This window comes from Embiotoca jacksoni, unplaced genomic scaffold (genome assembly GCF_022577435.1).
Source record: "Embiotoca jacksoni isolate LCO1_2020_lvr unplaced genomic scaffold, fEmbJac1.0.p SCAF_39, whole genome shotgun sequence".
Classification (NCBI taxonomy): Eukaryota; Metazoa; Chordata; class Actinopteri; family Embiotocidae; genus Embiotoca; species Embiotoca jacksoni.
In genome coordinates, this window is record NW_027185391.1 from 1976710 (window position 1) to 1991858 (window position 15149).

At 40.9% G+C, this 15149-nt stretch overlaps 1 protein-coding gene across 3 annotated transcripts in view; it reads right to left on the reverse strand.

Annotated features, from left to right (window-relative positions):
• Positions 1-15149, reverse strand: part of bcas3 (BCAS3 microtubule associated cell migration factor) — a 358243-nt gene that overhangs the window by 140080 nt on the left and 203014 nt on the right. Inside the window, exon 24 of one of the 3 annotated variants that reach the window (XM_069166519.1) lies at positions 886-3953. The exons of the other annotated variants lie outside the window; for them this stretch is intronic. Within the exon in view, the coding sequence (XP_069022620.1) occupies positions 3943-3953 (11 nt within the window). The 3' untranslated portion in view covers positions 886-3942. Of the gene's footprint in view, positions 1-885; positions 3954-15149 lie in introns of those variants that run through there. 3 annotated transcript variants of the gene reach the window in all.

The following is a 15149-nucleotide window of genomic DNA, read 5'->3' on the forward strand; positions in this document are numbered from 1 at the left end:
TTCAATGACGTTGGGTTTAGACAAGTAAAAAGACTTAGTGTGGAAACAGCTGGTGGTCGGACACAGAGGTTTCCATACGCTGTGATCATGTCAGGTGACTTTTGGCCTTTGAAAGAGGAAGTTCGTTCCTCGTGAGGAGACTTCTTCAGAATAAGAACAAAAAAAAAAAAATACACAGATCAGAGAGGTAAGAGTTAAAACTGGAAGATGAGAAAATACTGAAAGCATGATAATATAGTGAACATTTCTATTGTATAAATATATCATAACAAATTCAGTATGAAATAATTGTCAAATTATATTCCAAAGGGTATCAGAGTGTGTGTTTGTGTGTGCACATTCCCCAACAATTTACCCCCCCCCCCCCCCCCTCTCTCAGCACTCCTTCATCCATATATATAAATAATACAAAACACACATGCACACAAACAGCGTTCTTGGCTTTCACCGTGTGGACGATTACACTCACACACACACACACACACACACACACACACACACACACGCACACACACACACACGCACACACACACACACACGCACGCACGCACGCACGCACGCACACGCACGCTCGGTGCCGGGGGCCGCCGGGATGTGAGGCCGTCCTTTGTCCTCACACACAACACACACGTTCGCTGGAAGGAATTGAGAAAAGATGGTGGAGCGTGGGTGGCTGCGTGCACATACTTAAACACACCCAGCGGAAGGTGAACCATGTTCAGTTTAATGTTCATGTATGACGGGAACGCTCGCTGAGAGCCGTACAAATGGCACACAGGATATTTACATGTCAAATCAGCTTCTACGCAGGTACATAAAAATACAAGTGAAGGACTTGAACCGGCTATTAAAGTCAGGATAAATGAGACCATCAAACTGCACCTGAACACACACCACTGACCAGCTCGTGGTCATTTTATTTGACACAAACGCACAACAACAACAACAACAAAAGACAGAGCAGATTGTTGCGTGAGACTGAAGGTTGTTGGTCAGCTCCTGTGCACCATGCATCATCCATCGGCACTAAACTATGCTGAGCAATACTGTAGTTTATTTATTGACTGGGAGCAAATTAGGATTTACAGGAAAAATTTAAAATAATGTCAGAATCAGATTTTAACACTTGAGAAATGAGGTTTGAAATGTCAACAGTGTGTAACCTTAGTAATGGAGATAGTTGTGGAGAGAGGTAACAGAGTGGATGTGAGGAAAAAGCTTTTTCCTTAACTTCAACATTGTCTAGATCATTTTAAAATCTTCCCTCCACTCAGAAATGTGGATGTTTGAGTTTGAGTTTGATGCTAAAAGAGGGACGTTTCTCTGAGCTCCAATAAAGTCTGACTTTAAGGCGAGCAGGAGTTGTGACATCACAACTCGCATGGCACTGAGAATGGACTTATATAACGTCGAGGTCATCTTGAATCAGGTAATTCAACTTTTGGAATGAAAAAATATTCATGCAAAAGGCTGAAGATAAGATTACTGCAGCAGTCTGTGTAAACGAGGGGGCGGGGCTTGGTGTGTAGCTGCCCCAATGTGTGCACACAGCTAGTGTCTGTTAGAAGCCTTCATCAACACGGATATCGACACGTTTACTCAGATGATACACGTTAAAAGTACATCATCGGTACTCGTCTCATAAACAACCGTATTTTCCTCCGCTCCTCTCTAAGTTTCCGTTCCGCTGCCGGTCAGATAAGAAGCAAGAGTCACCGTGTGATGACGTCATGTTGGTGGGGGCGGAGCCACAGCGCCTCGTATTAAACTAAGCGCCAATGACGAACGCAGCTTTAAAGTTTGAGTTTGTTTATTTTTCTCAGATGCAGTTTTATGTTGAGAAATCTTTTTTCTTCATAATAAACATTAATGGATAATAAAGACATATCTAGGGTCTAAAACCATTAGATTGAAGGTTTTTCTTGCTGGTGTGTTATTGTGCGAGTGTGTAGCCAACTTCATGGGAGCACTTTCGCATGAGAATCACTCAACATAGTGAGAACGACATCAGCATGAAGCACCAGAGTAGAAAATCTACTGGGAACGTGGACAATTCCATAACTGTGTCCCCATGTTTATCACTTTAACAGGAAAGCTCTCAAACAGGGCAACAAGCCTCTACATGCACTTGTGCATTTCTTTAAAGAGGTACAGTATGTATATTAATATGGGCAGTTTGAAGAGGACCACAAGGAAACAGTGGAGGAGCCTCATGCTGCCTGCTCCTCTGCAGACACAAGTGCACTTGTGCACTTCCTCCCTCATTCTGTGACCCTTCTTTCCATCTCATCCTGAGCTGCAAGTATAATACGTGCTTTATTCTGTGCCTAAAGGGCAAATGCTGCACAGTGTGCGCTGAGTATGTGTTTGTGCGAGTTGCTCCATAGAAAAACTGTACTGCAATAGGAGTGACAGCTGAGCCCCGTGCCCTTTGCTGCAGCCTCTGCTGCCAGCTGAAGGCTAGAAGTAACTGCTGCTTATGAGGCGGCAATTTTTACATCACATTATATTTTAATCATATAATATTTGGTGCATTGCACATTTTATTATATGAATATATCACCATCCAGATTTTGTTGATATTTTATGTATAAGATTTTGATACACTTGCTCTTTTACTTGTTGGTGTTCATTTTAAGCACATACAATGTTTTGTGCTGAAGTCTCATTATGTTATTTTTACTATGATAGTTTCAATGACCCGTCAATCACCTTCTTCAGGACTCAGTCAGGTTTAGTTTCTGTTGAACTGAACCTTGAAACGGGCCAGCGGCCGACTGGATGTGGTTGGATCGCTGCTGCCGGTGTCACCGGGATTCTTTTCATCATGTTGGAGATAGTTGTGAATCATGTGATGAACAGATTCTGTTTCTTGTCCAGAAACACTGTTCAAGTCACTTTAACGTACAATCCTGATGACGGCTTTAATCAAACGGGCTATTGTTCGAATTAAATGTTTTCCTCTTTGACGAGCTCTAGCTAGACAGAAGTTTTAACAGTGAATCATAGCAGAGATCTGCAGTACAAAGACGTTTCTATCTGCATGTAAAAAAAACAACAAAAAAACAAAACTGGACTCTTCTCATTGAAATATGAAAATAGCTAAATCTGAACCTGCTTCTTTTTTCAGTTCGGCCGGCTTCTGAGGTAAATGCTCCTTAAAAGCAGTAACGAGGTCAATGAGTGTTGAAGCTGAATGTCAAAGTGTTCCATACAAACCTGAACACGCGCTCCGACTGCGCTTGCGATTACTTGAGATTTCATTGTGCATCAAAACGTGTTTTTTTTCAAAAGTATTTCATATGTTTTTATCAACTGGATGAAGGATGGCTTCGAGCTACGAGGCCAAACCTGAACAAAAATGAACAGACAGACAAATAGACAGACGGACAAGTAGAAAGCTGGCCATCTTCCTCTCTTCCTCCTCCTCCTCCTCCTCCTCCTCCCGCCTGTCCTCTTCTCTCACACACCAATGATAAAACAATGATTGGGTGGTGAGGGAGAAACGGAGGGGCGGGTGGATAGATGGGTGGATGAATGGATGGATGGATGAAGGATAGATGATGGATGGATGGATGGATGGATGGATGGGTGGATGGATGGATGGATGGATGGGTGGATGGATGGATGATGGATGGATGGGTGGATGGATGGATGAATGGATGGATGGATGAAGGATAGATGATGGATGGATGGATGGGTGGATGGATGGATGGATGGATGGATGGATGGATGGGTGGATGGATGGATGGGTGGATGGATGGATGGGTGGATGGATGGATGGATGGATGGATGGATGGATGGGTGGATGGATGGATGGATGGGTGGATGGATGGATGGATGGATGAAGGGGGCCATGAAAATGAAGCATGCTTGTGAGGGTGGAAAAAAAGCAAATCAAATCAATTGAAATGGTAATTGGCAGAGCGAGGAGCTTCTTTTTTAGGAATAACCTGCGGGAGACAAACAGGAAATAAAAACAAAAAAGTTTGTGTTGTAAATCTCTGCTGGCGTTAGAGGTGTGTGCGTATTTTTGTTGGCATTCTTGTGATTCCTCAGCATGCATATCCATGGTGGGAGAAGGAGGATGAGTGAGTGACACATGCTGTTGATCGAAGCCACAGAAAGTCCGACAGATGCTGATGGTTGGTTTGTAAAAAGTGATGCTTCATTAAACGCTCAGAAACTGCAAAGGTCAAGAACAAATGGAGGAGCGCTTGATTTTTGGAAGCCTTCACTAATTTTGTACAACAGCCTGCGTTTGAATCTTTGCATCATGTTTTTTGGTAGAAGCTATTCTGTAGAAATGATTCAGAGAGAGTCAGCTATTTCCAACCAGGCAGACGGAGTACTACAAAAGAACCTATCGAGATGCATTCTGGGAAGTGATGTAAATAGTAAAGGGACTAAAAGTCAATCAGAGGCAAACTGTCTACAAACCAATCAATGTCAGGGCAGGAAGTATTTCATGCAAAGTTCTTGAGAGCGCGCAACACTCTGCAAAACAAAACCGGTCACGTGACAACAACATCATCCACAGACTCATTATTGTACTTTTTATGCTGACATCATATGTTTTGGCAGGTTTTAAGTGACAGTGTACTAATACTCATAAATCAGCCTAAAATATATACAAACTCAGTTCTAAAATGTTGAAGTGTATGATTGTCATCTATATTTGGCCCCGGGAACATCCATCTTTAGAGTCCAACGGTCTGCCGACACTTTGCTTGGTACTGGTTTTCTTCCTCCATGTGAGTATATCAGAACAAAAAAGAAAAGAAAAATACATTCTGAAAACATATTTGCATTCAGAGTTTGTTCAGAGGAAACAGGCATGTTTTGTTATTTAGTGTCAATAATCAAAGATGAAATTGTGGGAAATCCTATTTTGTTGCTCAGGATGTGCTGAAGTCAAACATTCAGCTGCAGCACAACTCGCTGCCTCGCCGATCTCGCCACAGAGCAGTCGCACCATGTGGTCAACATGGAGCGGTTAACAACAGGCCATGCATCCCGTCCTCCGTGTGACAGCAGGGTGTCAGGAAGTTCGCAAAATATCACGTGATCAGGACGACGTGGAGTCGGTGAGCCCGATGCAGCGAGGTGAGCAGGAACTCACTGATGAGCTGCAGGCGGCTGGAAGGAAACAGCCCGCTCATTTAGCCTGATGCAACGTAAAGCAGCTAACACGCAGGGGCAATTGTGTGTGTGTGTGTGTGTGTGTGTGTGTGTGTGTGTGTGTGTGTGTGTGTCACTATATGTGCTTCATTAGTGTGCATCTTGGCGTTGTGTGTTTCTTGTGTGTGAGTGTAATGGGTACCGTGTGTTTGCTGAGGTCTTGTTTGCCCATCTTAAGTCAATTAAAAGGAAATAAGGCGGCTCTGACCGGCCTGTGAACCAGCTCCCTCAGCTGAGAGACACACACACACACACACACACACACACACACACACACAGCTAACACAGGGAGGCTGATAATGCTCCACAACTGGCAATCGACCCTGTGCCCTGCTGTGTGAGAAACAATGGCTCTCGAAGTGTGTGCGTGTGCGTGCGTGCGTGTGTGTGCACGTGCGTGCGTGTGTGTGGATGCATGTTAAGTATGGCGTGTCCGACAAGGCTTCAGAGGGAAACTGTTTAAGACACCACAGACAAATGCAGGACACACATACACACATTCTCTTTCTTTCAGAGGAGAGCCGGAGAAGACACACACACACGCACACACACACGCACACACACGCACACACACACACACACACGCACACGCACGCACGCACGCACGCACGCACGCACACACACACACACACACACACACACACACACACACACACACACACTATCCTTCACTTTCATGCTTCTTAAATCTCACACATCTTCAATTTGACCAGGTGATAGTAAACTTCAACAGGAATACGTTAACTGGGCTCCACTCGGAGACGCTGGTTTCATGGAGGAGAACCAGAACCAGAACCAGAACCACAGCTGAGATGTGACACTTCAGTTTGACCCCAACGTATGTTGATCTGATTGTAACTCCTCATTTCACCTTCACTCATTTGACAACTGACCAACATTTGAACTGTTTTTTTTTATCAGCTCAAGATTTGCAGTTTTTTTTAAGCTTAGCGACAAGTTTTGAATTCAAATGGATTTGAAAGTAGTTAAATAAGAGTGTTCAAAATCCACCCTGTAGATCCCATTTAAAAAAATATCTTCTAAACTACACGTTGACCTGTTGAGTTTCAGGAGATGAAGTGTTGAGAAGCTTTAGGAGAAGAGAGCAGATTTACTACATTTCAGGAACCAGACTTTCTTGTTTTATGTGCGGTTGAACTGATTTTCAAACATGACAAAGCGATTAATCCAACTTGAATTATGGTGAGTCGAAAACCTTGAGAAAATATTTCCCAAGCCAAATGTTCATATGTTAAGAATAAGAAAAAAACAACCTGCAATTTGAACAAGTGGTCTGTGATAACAGGAGCAATGCATCATGGGACAGCGACACTGAGTCTGTCAGTCACTTACGGCTCCTGTTCAGACCTGCTGCAATGAACTCTGCTTCCTGGTACAGTTTATTTATATCATCAGCAGTATGCTCATTTGTCTCCCATAATCCTTTGCCTTGGAGGGCTGACGGTCCAATCAAATTCTAAGGCTGATCCAACAAGGCGATGAAAGCAAGACACAAAGCATCGGGAACACGAAGCTCGGTCGGCGTGTGCAGCGCAATTTCAAAAGCAAAAGGAAGTCAGTTAATTATAAGACGATATGATGTCGTGGTGTTGTTCTCGACGCTGCAGTCGGATCTCTCAGCAGGTCGTGAGGTGCAACGGCATGACGACGGCTCTGCGTCCGCCGCCTGGGAGTGTTTCATCTTATTCAGTCATGCAGCTTAGTGTTAGTAACGACACACTCTAAAAATAGATGTTTGTCTCTTTGATTTTCTTCTGCTTCATGAATCCGTGCAATTTTGGCTCTCTGAAATTCCATCAAAGCTGCGTCGGAAACACCTCGAAGTGACATCACGCGGAGCAAAGCTGTTCGGTCGGGGAGCAGGAACACAAAAACACATCGCTGAGAAACACTCTTTGTGGAGAGATCTGGTTTTTGTGTGTTTAAAATGGGTTTGTTGTGGATGTTTGTCAATTTCGGCCAAAAAAGGATTTAAAGAAATGGTTTCTTTTGTATATTTCATGTATTTAGATGTACTATCTGAAACAACAACAGTTTTTATCCGCAGGCCGTCACTGCTCAACAGTTAACATGTTCAACACCACTGGACCTTTTGCACGACACCCGACCGCATCAGCACCATCAGCACCATGTTTTAGGTTTATATATTTGTTTCTCAGCTGCATATAATTCTATTTATGTTTGAGATATCTTTTTATGTCTGTTTTTGTTTTTGCACACTGAGCGAGAAGTTACAACTGGAGTCAAATTCCTTGTATGTGTAAACATACCTGGCCAATAAATCTGATTCTGAGTTTGAGTCTTATTCTGGTTCTGATTCTGATTCTGGTTCTGGTTCTGATTCTGGTTCTGATTCTGGTTCTGATTCTGATGGGCATTTCAAGCGAAACTACTATTTGAAATTGGCTCTGAAGGATTTGATTTCGAACCGAAGACCACGGACATGAACAGGAAGCGATCGGCCGTTCGCCCGGAGCTTCATTCTGAGTGTGATTAGCGGTGGAAGGCTAGCATGCTAGCTTTACTTCGGTTTTGAAGGAGCTCCACGCAGAACTTTCTGACAGCTGCAGCTGTCTTTCCATGTTTGGCCATGTTCGCACCGGGACATCCAATACCGGGATAGTTTTACCTACAAAGCTCCGAACACCTGAAAGCAGCGTGTTCTTCTTCACCTTGTTATTTAATGGCGGCTGGCAGACAGCTTTTAGACGCATTAGCGCCACCTTCTGACGGTCAAAACGGGGGGAAATAAGGAAGAGTGACAGCTGCATTTACTAATAGATTTGGTAGATTATAATATTCAAAATTGGTGCCCCATCAATATTATCTGAGAATTTTGTATTAAAAAGTTCTGCATCTGTTGGTTTTGATGACTTTAGGCCATAATGAACACATTCATTCAGTATCTCAGAACTGGGACTGGGTGAAATAGTGAGCTTTTAAAAAGTCCTTGCGATGTCTCTCCGGTTTCCCTGTCTGAGGGTTTATCAGGCGCGGACCACCTGCTGCCACCAATCTGTACCAAACTTGTTGGTGGACATAGCGTGAAACAGGATATGTGTAAATCAGAGCGGGGCTTCTTGGTCAGGTCTTTGTCCAACTGTAACCTTCCTGAAATCCTAATTAAAGGAAAGGTCAAGTCAACTTGTTCCCTGAGCACGTTCTCTGTGCTCCCACTGTGAGCAGCATGATAAGTACCAGGTCCTAATGCATCGCCTCTATCCCATGACAATCCCGGAGCTGTTCTCGTCGAGGTGAGGGACCACTTAATCCTCTATCCTCAAACCCAGCTCGTAATAAACAGGCTACATTTAATCCACAACACAGAGGAGCAAGGGTTAAGTCTTTATCGCTCGCCATGCCAATGTTTTCCCTTTTACTCGCACTTACATTCCATCCCTTTGTAAGCGCCATTATAATACTGCTATTGTCAAATCACGGCATTAAAATCTGCATCAGTTGAGAGGAAATGAGTCACTGCTGCTGCTGAGGCAGAAAACACAATGCCAGTAATTTATTAAACAGATGTAAACTAAAATAACAGAGGCTGGAGAATGACTGAGATATCTGGAGTGGAGCACACTGCATCTGTCAAATGTAGAAAAATCCTCAGCGGGCATATTCCCCTCTGAATTATTTTTGTGTCATCATCATTCAAAGTTCAGCTTGCAATGAAGCACAAGGTGTCCAGATGAATCAGACATTTTACTTTTACAAATAAACAGCACAAAAAACAAGCCGATGCAGTACAGGAGCTGAAAGTATGTCTGAATGTCAGTCTGGCTTTAATTTCCTTGATACAGTCTGATCATTTCCTTCTGTATTTGATTCTATATACTAGACTTACTAAAATCTTCCACCTCAGCTCAGTAGCCTGTAAAAACAACAGGCCGGCGGTTGAACTACGATCTGGAGATCTTATCGGCCTTTTCCACTGAGGGAACTTATTTACAGTTGCAGCGTTTGTCCTGGGTTTCGCTTTTGTTCCCACAGTCCTCCACCTGATTTGGATAAAAGCTCCTGCAGCTGAAGTTCAGTGCCTTCACAAAGTTGCATTAAATCAGGGATCGGAGCAGGAGGAGGTGGTTTGTCATGATCGTCAAGCAGCTTGTGATATGTCAAACAGGTGTGTTGTATAATCTCAACGACAACAACAGTAATCAGTTCCTCCAGGATTTCAGAGTTTCTTTGTGATTGTTGAGATAAAAAAATTATAATTTTTTGCAGCGGATTTTCTCAAAAATGTCAATTTGTGGAGATTTAAGTGAGTTTTTTGTGTAAAATTGTAGGAATTAGAAAGAATTGCAAGTCAAAATAAAGAAAAGTGCAATTTTTGAAAGCACTGCCTGATAAATGAATAAATGTGTAATCACTTCCTGTGATAATAATCCTGCTGCAGATCACAGAAATATTTTAGTTCTAATCCTTTTTTATGTATTTATTGAACTTAGAGAACCGTGGAGATAAAAGTTCCTAAAAGCTGCTAAAAGGTCCTAAAAGGTCCTAAAAGCTGCGTATGTTTCCAGAACAGAGCGTCTGTGACTGGAATATAGAAACAAGGACGACATCAGCTGTCAAAATAAGAGCTTTAGATGCTGTTTAATTCATGTTCATTCAACACATAGACCTGCTGGATGAAACAAACAAAGAGACGTCTCTGACAACTGGACGTGTGGAGAAAACTCATTTAACATCCAGTAATATGGAATCACTTCCTTTGATCACAAACATTTAATCATCATTTTAATGTGAAGAACACATTTCCCACGAACCCCGTCACTTCCTGTTTCTCCTCTTGTTCCTCCGGTGAACAGAGTTTTATTTGGAGATGAAAACAGCAGCAGAGACTTTCTGATTGAAATGAGGAGTTATTGTTGTTAATGAAGAGAGTTTAGTTTGAAAAGATTTACTTTATGTTTTAATACTTTCAGCACAGATTCTGATGATAAAGTTTTTTGTGGAAATATCTTGGAAGTTTTCTAAAATTTTAAGCTTCTGCAAATATTGTGGAGTTTGCTTGAATTTGCGTTAATCATGATTTCTTGGAAGGACTGAGTAACGATTTCACTTCCGTGTGAAAACCAAGAGGCGTTTTAAAGCTGCTTCTAAGGATAAACAACGGAGAGAGAACTTTGGACATGAAAAATGACACCTGTCCCACTGTCTGCTCTTTAATGCTGTGTGTCACTAACCTGGGGTCCTTACCAGTTTGTAAAATGGGACAGTAAAGGTGAACTAAAAGTTCTGGTTATGTAAAAAAGCAGCTATAACATTGGTAAATGTTTGATCCCTGTGTTCGATCTATGGTGGTGGAAGTGAAAACATATATGAAGTAAGAAGAAAAAGGCAGCAGAGGATGAGATCCATCACACACTCAGTCCATTAACTAAGGACACACACGGAAGAGAAACCCACCACAGAATCCTTCAATGAGTCCATATGAATATGTAATGAACAGAAAGCAAAGAACTGGGATGGTCTGCTGTTTACCAAGCAGAGTATTTTATTCCATGATGCTGATGGTTGCAGCAGCGCTCATGTCTGCCCTCGCTGTCACTCTGCACAAGGCCGGATGGCAGGAGCTACAACTTCAGCCAACAGACAGCTCCTCCCACACTCTGTGCGGAGAGGTGACCGAGGTGTGGGCAGCGACAGCAGTTAGGAAGGGAGGAGGCGCAGAAAGACAGAAATGGCCGCTCAGGACTCCACTTGATGAGTTGCATATGCAACGTTGGCACGTCAGGATCCGTGCAGCCATGTGCACGAGCTCCTGTCCGTTCGGTTCGCTATCCTGCATTCCTACATGCCACAGCACCTCAGGACATGGCCATATGCCATTGGCTTGGCCCGCTGATCAACACCGCTCCGGCCTCGCATGACAGCTCGCAACGCACACATGCGCACACACTCACACACAATAGTTCTGACAGATGGGTGAAAAGGTGGGCCACGTCATGTGTGAAGTGAACAGAGGGCAGGGGGGTGTTAACAATTATGGTGAAACAGACTGCAAAGAGAGACAGACACATGTGTGTGTGTGTGTGTGTGTGTGTGTGTGTGTGTGTGTGTGTGTGTGTGTGTGTATGTGTGTGTGTACAACAAAAAAGGTGCACATGGCCAAGTACAGAAATAAAAGCAGAGAATCAACCAAAACAAGCCTGCACACTCTAAAACAGGAGTCATTCAAACAAGCAGCACAGTGAGGACAGCCTGAGAGGACCCGTCGGTGTGTCCGGACGTCGGCCTTATGGACTCCATCCATCCCAGCAAGAAACACATGGTGCATGTGTGGAAACACACGCTTCACTGGACACACTGCTAGCTAATACCGAATGCATCCTCCTGCCAAAACGCCACTCAGCACTCAGATATGTGTGTTAAAGACGATTATTGTCTCTTGAATGAACCTTTATTTAAATTCCAAATTCAGTCCAAGGCGGTACAATGGATTTTAAAGCAATGAGAGTTTATTCAGTTATAGGACAAAGCAGCGAGAAGCCATGTGATCCAACAAGAACAAAAGTTGCCTCAGCTGCATGTACAAGCACATCAGACAGAAAACAATCCTCTCCCAACCAGCTTTGTGTACACGGAGATTATCCTCCGTATAGCAGATTATTGGAGGACAGTTGTGCAGTTTGTGCAGCTAGTAGCATATACAGAATGAGCAGCAACGACAGAGGGAGATGCTCTTCTAGCAGGACGTGGGGGTTAATAAACATGCGCTTTCAAGTCAGGAACAACTGCTATCAACCATTAGTAGTTTCAGCAATACACGCTGATTGTGCATTTTTCAGATTTTTGTCAAATAAATGACTTCAGGTTCCCCAGCAGGTAATTCAACCCCATGATTGTGGTGTCTTTAACACAGCATGCTGGAATGCCTTTTAACCAAATATTACTGGACGTATTTTATATATCTGCAATCTGATGACAGACTTCAGTTTAATTTTGATCTGTTCTGGAACAACTACGTAATCTGGATGTCGCTTCCTGTCACTTTCACAGGTTGAATTAAGTGGGACAAACTAGGAATCCTCAACGGGAGTAAATGTGTTAAGCAGTTTGTATAATAGGCTGCAAGTAATAATAATAATGGATAATATTGCATAATAATTAAGATGGATAATAATAAAGTGGTAAAATTACATCTCTTGGTTAGAGCACAATGTTGAACTTTAAATATGTTTTTCACTAAACTAAACTTGTCCCCTAAACCAAATTTCAGAACTTACTAAAAACATTTCATCATTTTGAATGAAATTAATTGAAAAGAACACATTTCATATTACCCAGCATATGTCTGTTGTAAATTTAAAATGATTTAAATTATTATTAAGGAGTAGAGACAATTCGTTCCAAACTGTGGAAAAATACTGATTCATGTTACAGACAATGTTCTGATATATAAATATTCACATAGGGTCTATTAGAAATAAAATATAACTCATTAATAACCTTTGGACTTGTAAAGGTAAATTATTAATTTAATTTGTGTGAATATTCCACTAAAACAACCCTCCATGAAAATTAAGGTGTTTTTGTGTTGAACCCAAAGTTCACATTAGTGTCAAACTAGATAGATTAATAGATAATAGATAGATAATAGTTAGATAATATATAGATTGATAATAGATAGATAATAGTTAGATAATAGATAGTATATAGATCGATAATAGATAGATAATAGTTAGATAATAGATAGATCGATAATAGATAGATAATAGTTAGATAATAGATAGATAGTATATAGATCGATAATAGATAGATAATAGTTAGATAATAGATAGATAATAGTTAGATAATAGATAGATAATATATAGATCGATAATAGATAGATAATAGTTAGATAATAGATAGATAGTATATAGATCGATAATAGATAGATAATAGTTAGATAATAGATAGATCGATAATAGATAGATAATAGTTAGATAATAGATAGATAGTATATAGATCGATAATACATAGATAATAGTTAGATAATAGATAGATCGATAATAGATAGATAATAGTTAGATAATAGATAGATAGTATATAGATCGATAATAGATAGATAATAGTTAGATAATAGATAGATAATAGTTAGATAATAGATAGATAATATATAGATCGATAATAGATAGATAATAGTTAGATAATAGATAGATAGTATATAGATCGATAATACATAGATAATAGTTAGATAATAGATAGATCGATAATAGATAGATAATAGTTAGATAATAGATAGATAGTATATAGATCGATAATAGATAGATAATAGTTAGATAATAGATAGATAATAGTTAGATAATAGATAGATAATATATAGATCGATAATAGATAGATAATAGTTAGATAATAGATAGATAGTATATAGATCGATAATACATAGATAATAGTTAGATAATAGATAGATCGATAATAGATAGATAATAGTTAGATAATAGATAGATAGTATATAGATCGATAATAGATAGATAATAGTTAGATAATAGATAGATAGTATATAGATCGATAATAGATAGATAATAGTTAGATAATATATAGATCGATAATAGATAGATAATAGTTAGATAATAGATAGATAATAGTTAGATAATAGATAGATAATATATAGATCGATAATAGATAGATAATAGTTAGATAATAGATAGATAATAGTTAGATAATAGATAGATAATATATAGATCGATAATAGATAGATAATAGTTAGATAATAGATAGATAGATACTAGTTAGATAATATATAGATAATATGTATATAGATAATAGATAGATAATAGATAGATAATAGATCGATAGATAGATATAAATATATATACAGGTAGAGTATTCCTGGCTGTATATATAGTAATGGAGGACTAGTGGGAGGGTTGAGAGTGATGAGAATAATCCTCTGCCCATGTAACAGAGATAAAGACACACTGAGGTTTCAGCTCCACACAGGAGATTGACCTCATTACTGGCAACAGGCTCACAAACTAACACACACACACACACACACACACACACACACACACACACACACACACACACACACACACACACACACACACACACACACACACACACACACACACACACAAGCACGCAGCAGAAATGTAGATAAGTGGCAACATAAAAATGTGCTTGACCGGTATTCTTCTTGTCAATGACTCACTCTAAAAAAGCATCACGTGTGTGTGTGTGTGTGTGTGTGTGTGTGTGTGTGTGTGTAATGAACCGAGAACACCCCAACCTTGATCAGAAGTGGAGAAAAGGAGCGCTGCCCCCTCCACTTTCACATTCATCAAGAGTGTGTGTTTGATCTCTCAGCCACATCACACATGTGCCCTCCAATCAACCGCTGCTGCCTCTAAGGCCCCTTTGGCCTGCCTACACACACACACACACACACACACACACACACACACACACACACACACACACACACACACACACACACACACACACACACACACACAGAAGGGAACGTCCCACAGAACCCATTAGGACTTTTTGATTAAATTTGAGAATAGCTCATGTATAAAGGCCATGGCCAGAGCAACTTCATTCAGATGAGTGTGTGTGTGTGGGTGTGTGTGTGTGTGTGTGTATGTATGTGTGTGTGTGTGTGTGTGTGTGTGTGTGTGTGTGTGTGTGTGTGTGTGTGTGTGTGTACATGCACGTATGAGAAGAAAAGGGAAAGCAAAAAATGAGTGACTGCAAAGTCTCCTAACCTTTGTTATATGGATCCTAACGGCTGCCAAGGGAGGTTAAAACCTAAAAGGGCTCCATAACACTTCATAACTCTGACTTAAATGAAACAACTACAACTCTCCAGCCATTAGTGACACACACACACACACACACACACACACACACACACACACACACACACACACACACACACACACACACACACACACTGTCTTTAGAAGTTGGCGAGGCAACCAAGGTCATTAGGTTTATTTCCATTGGCA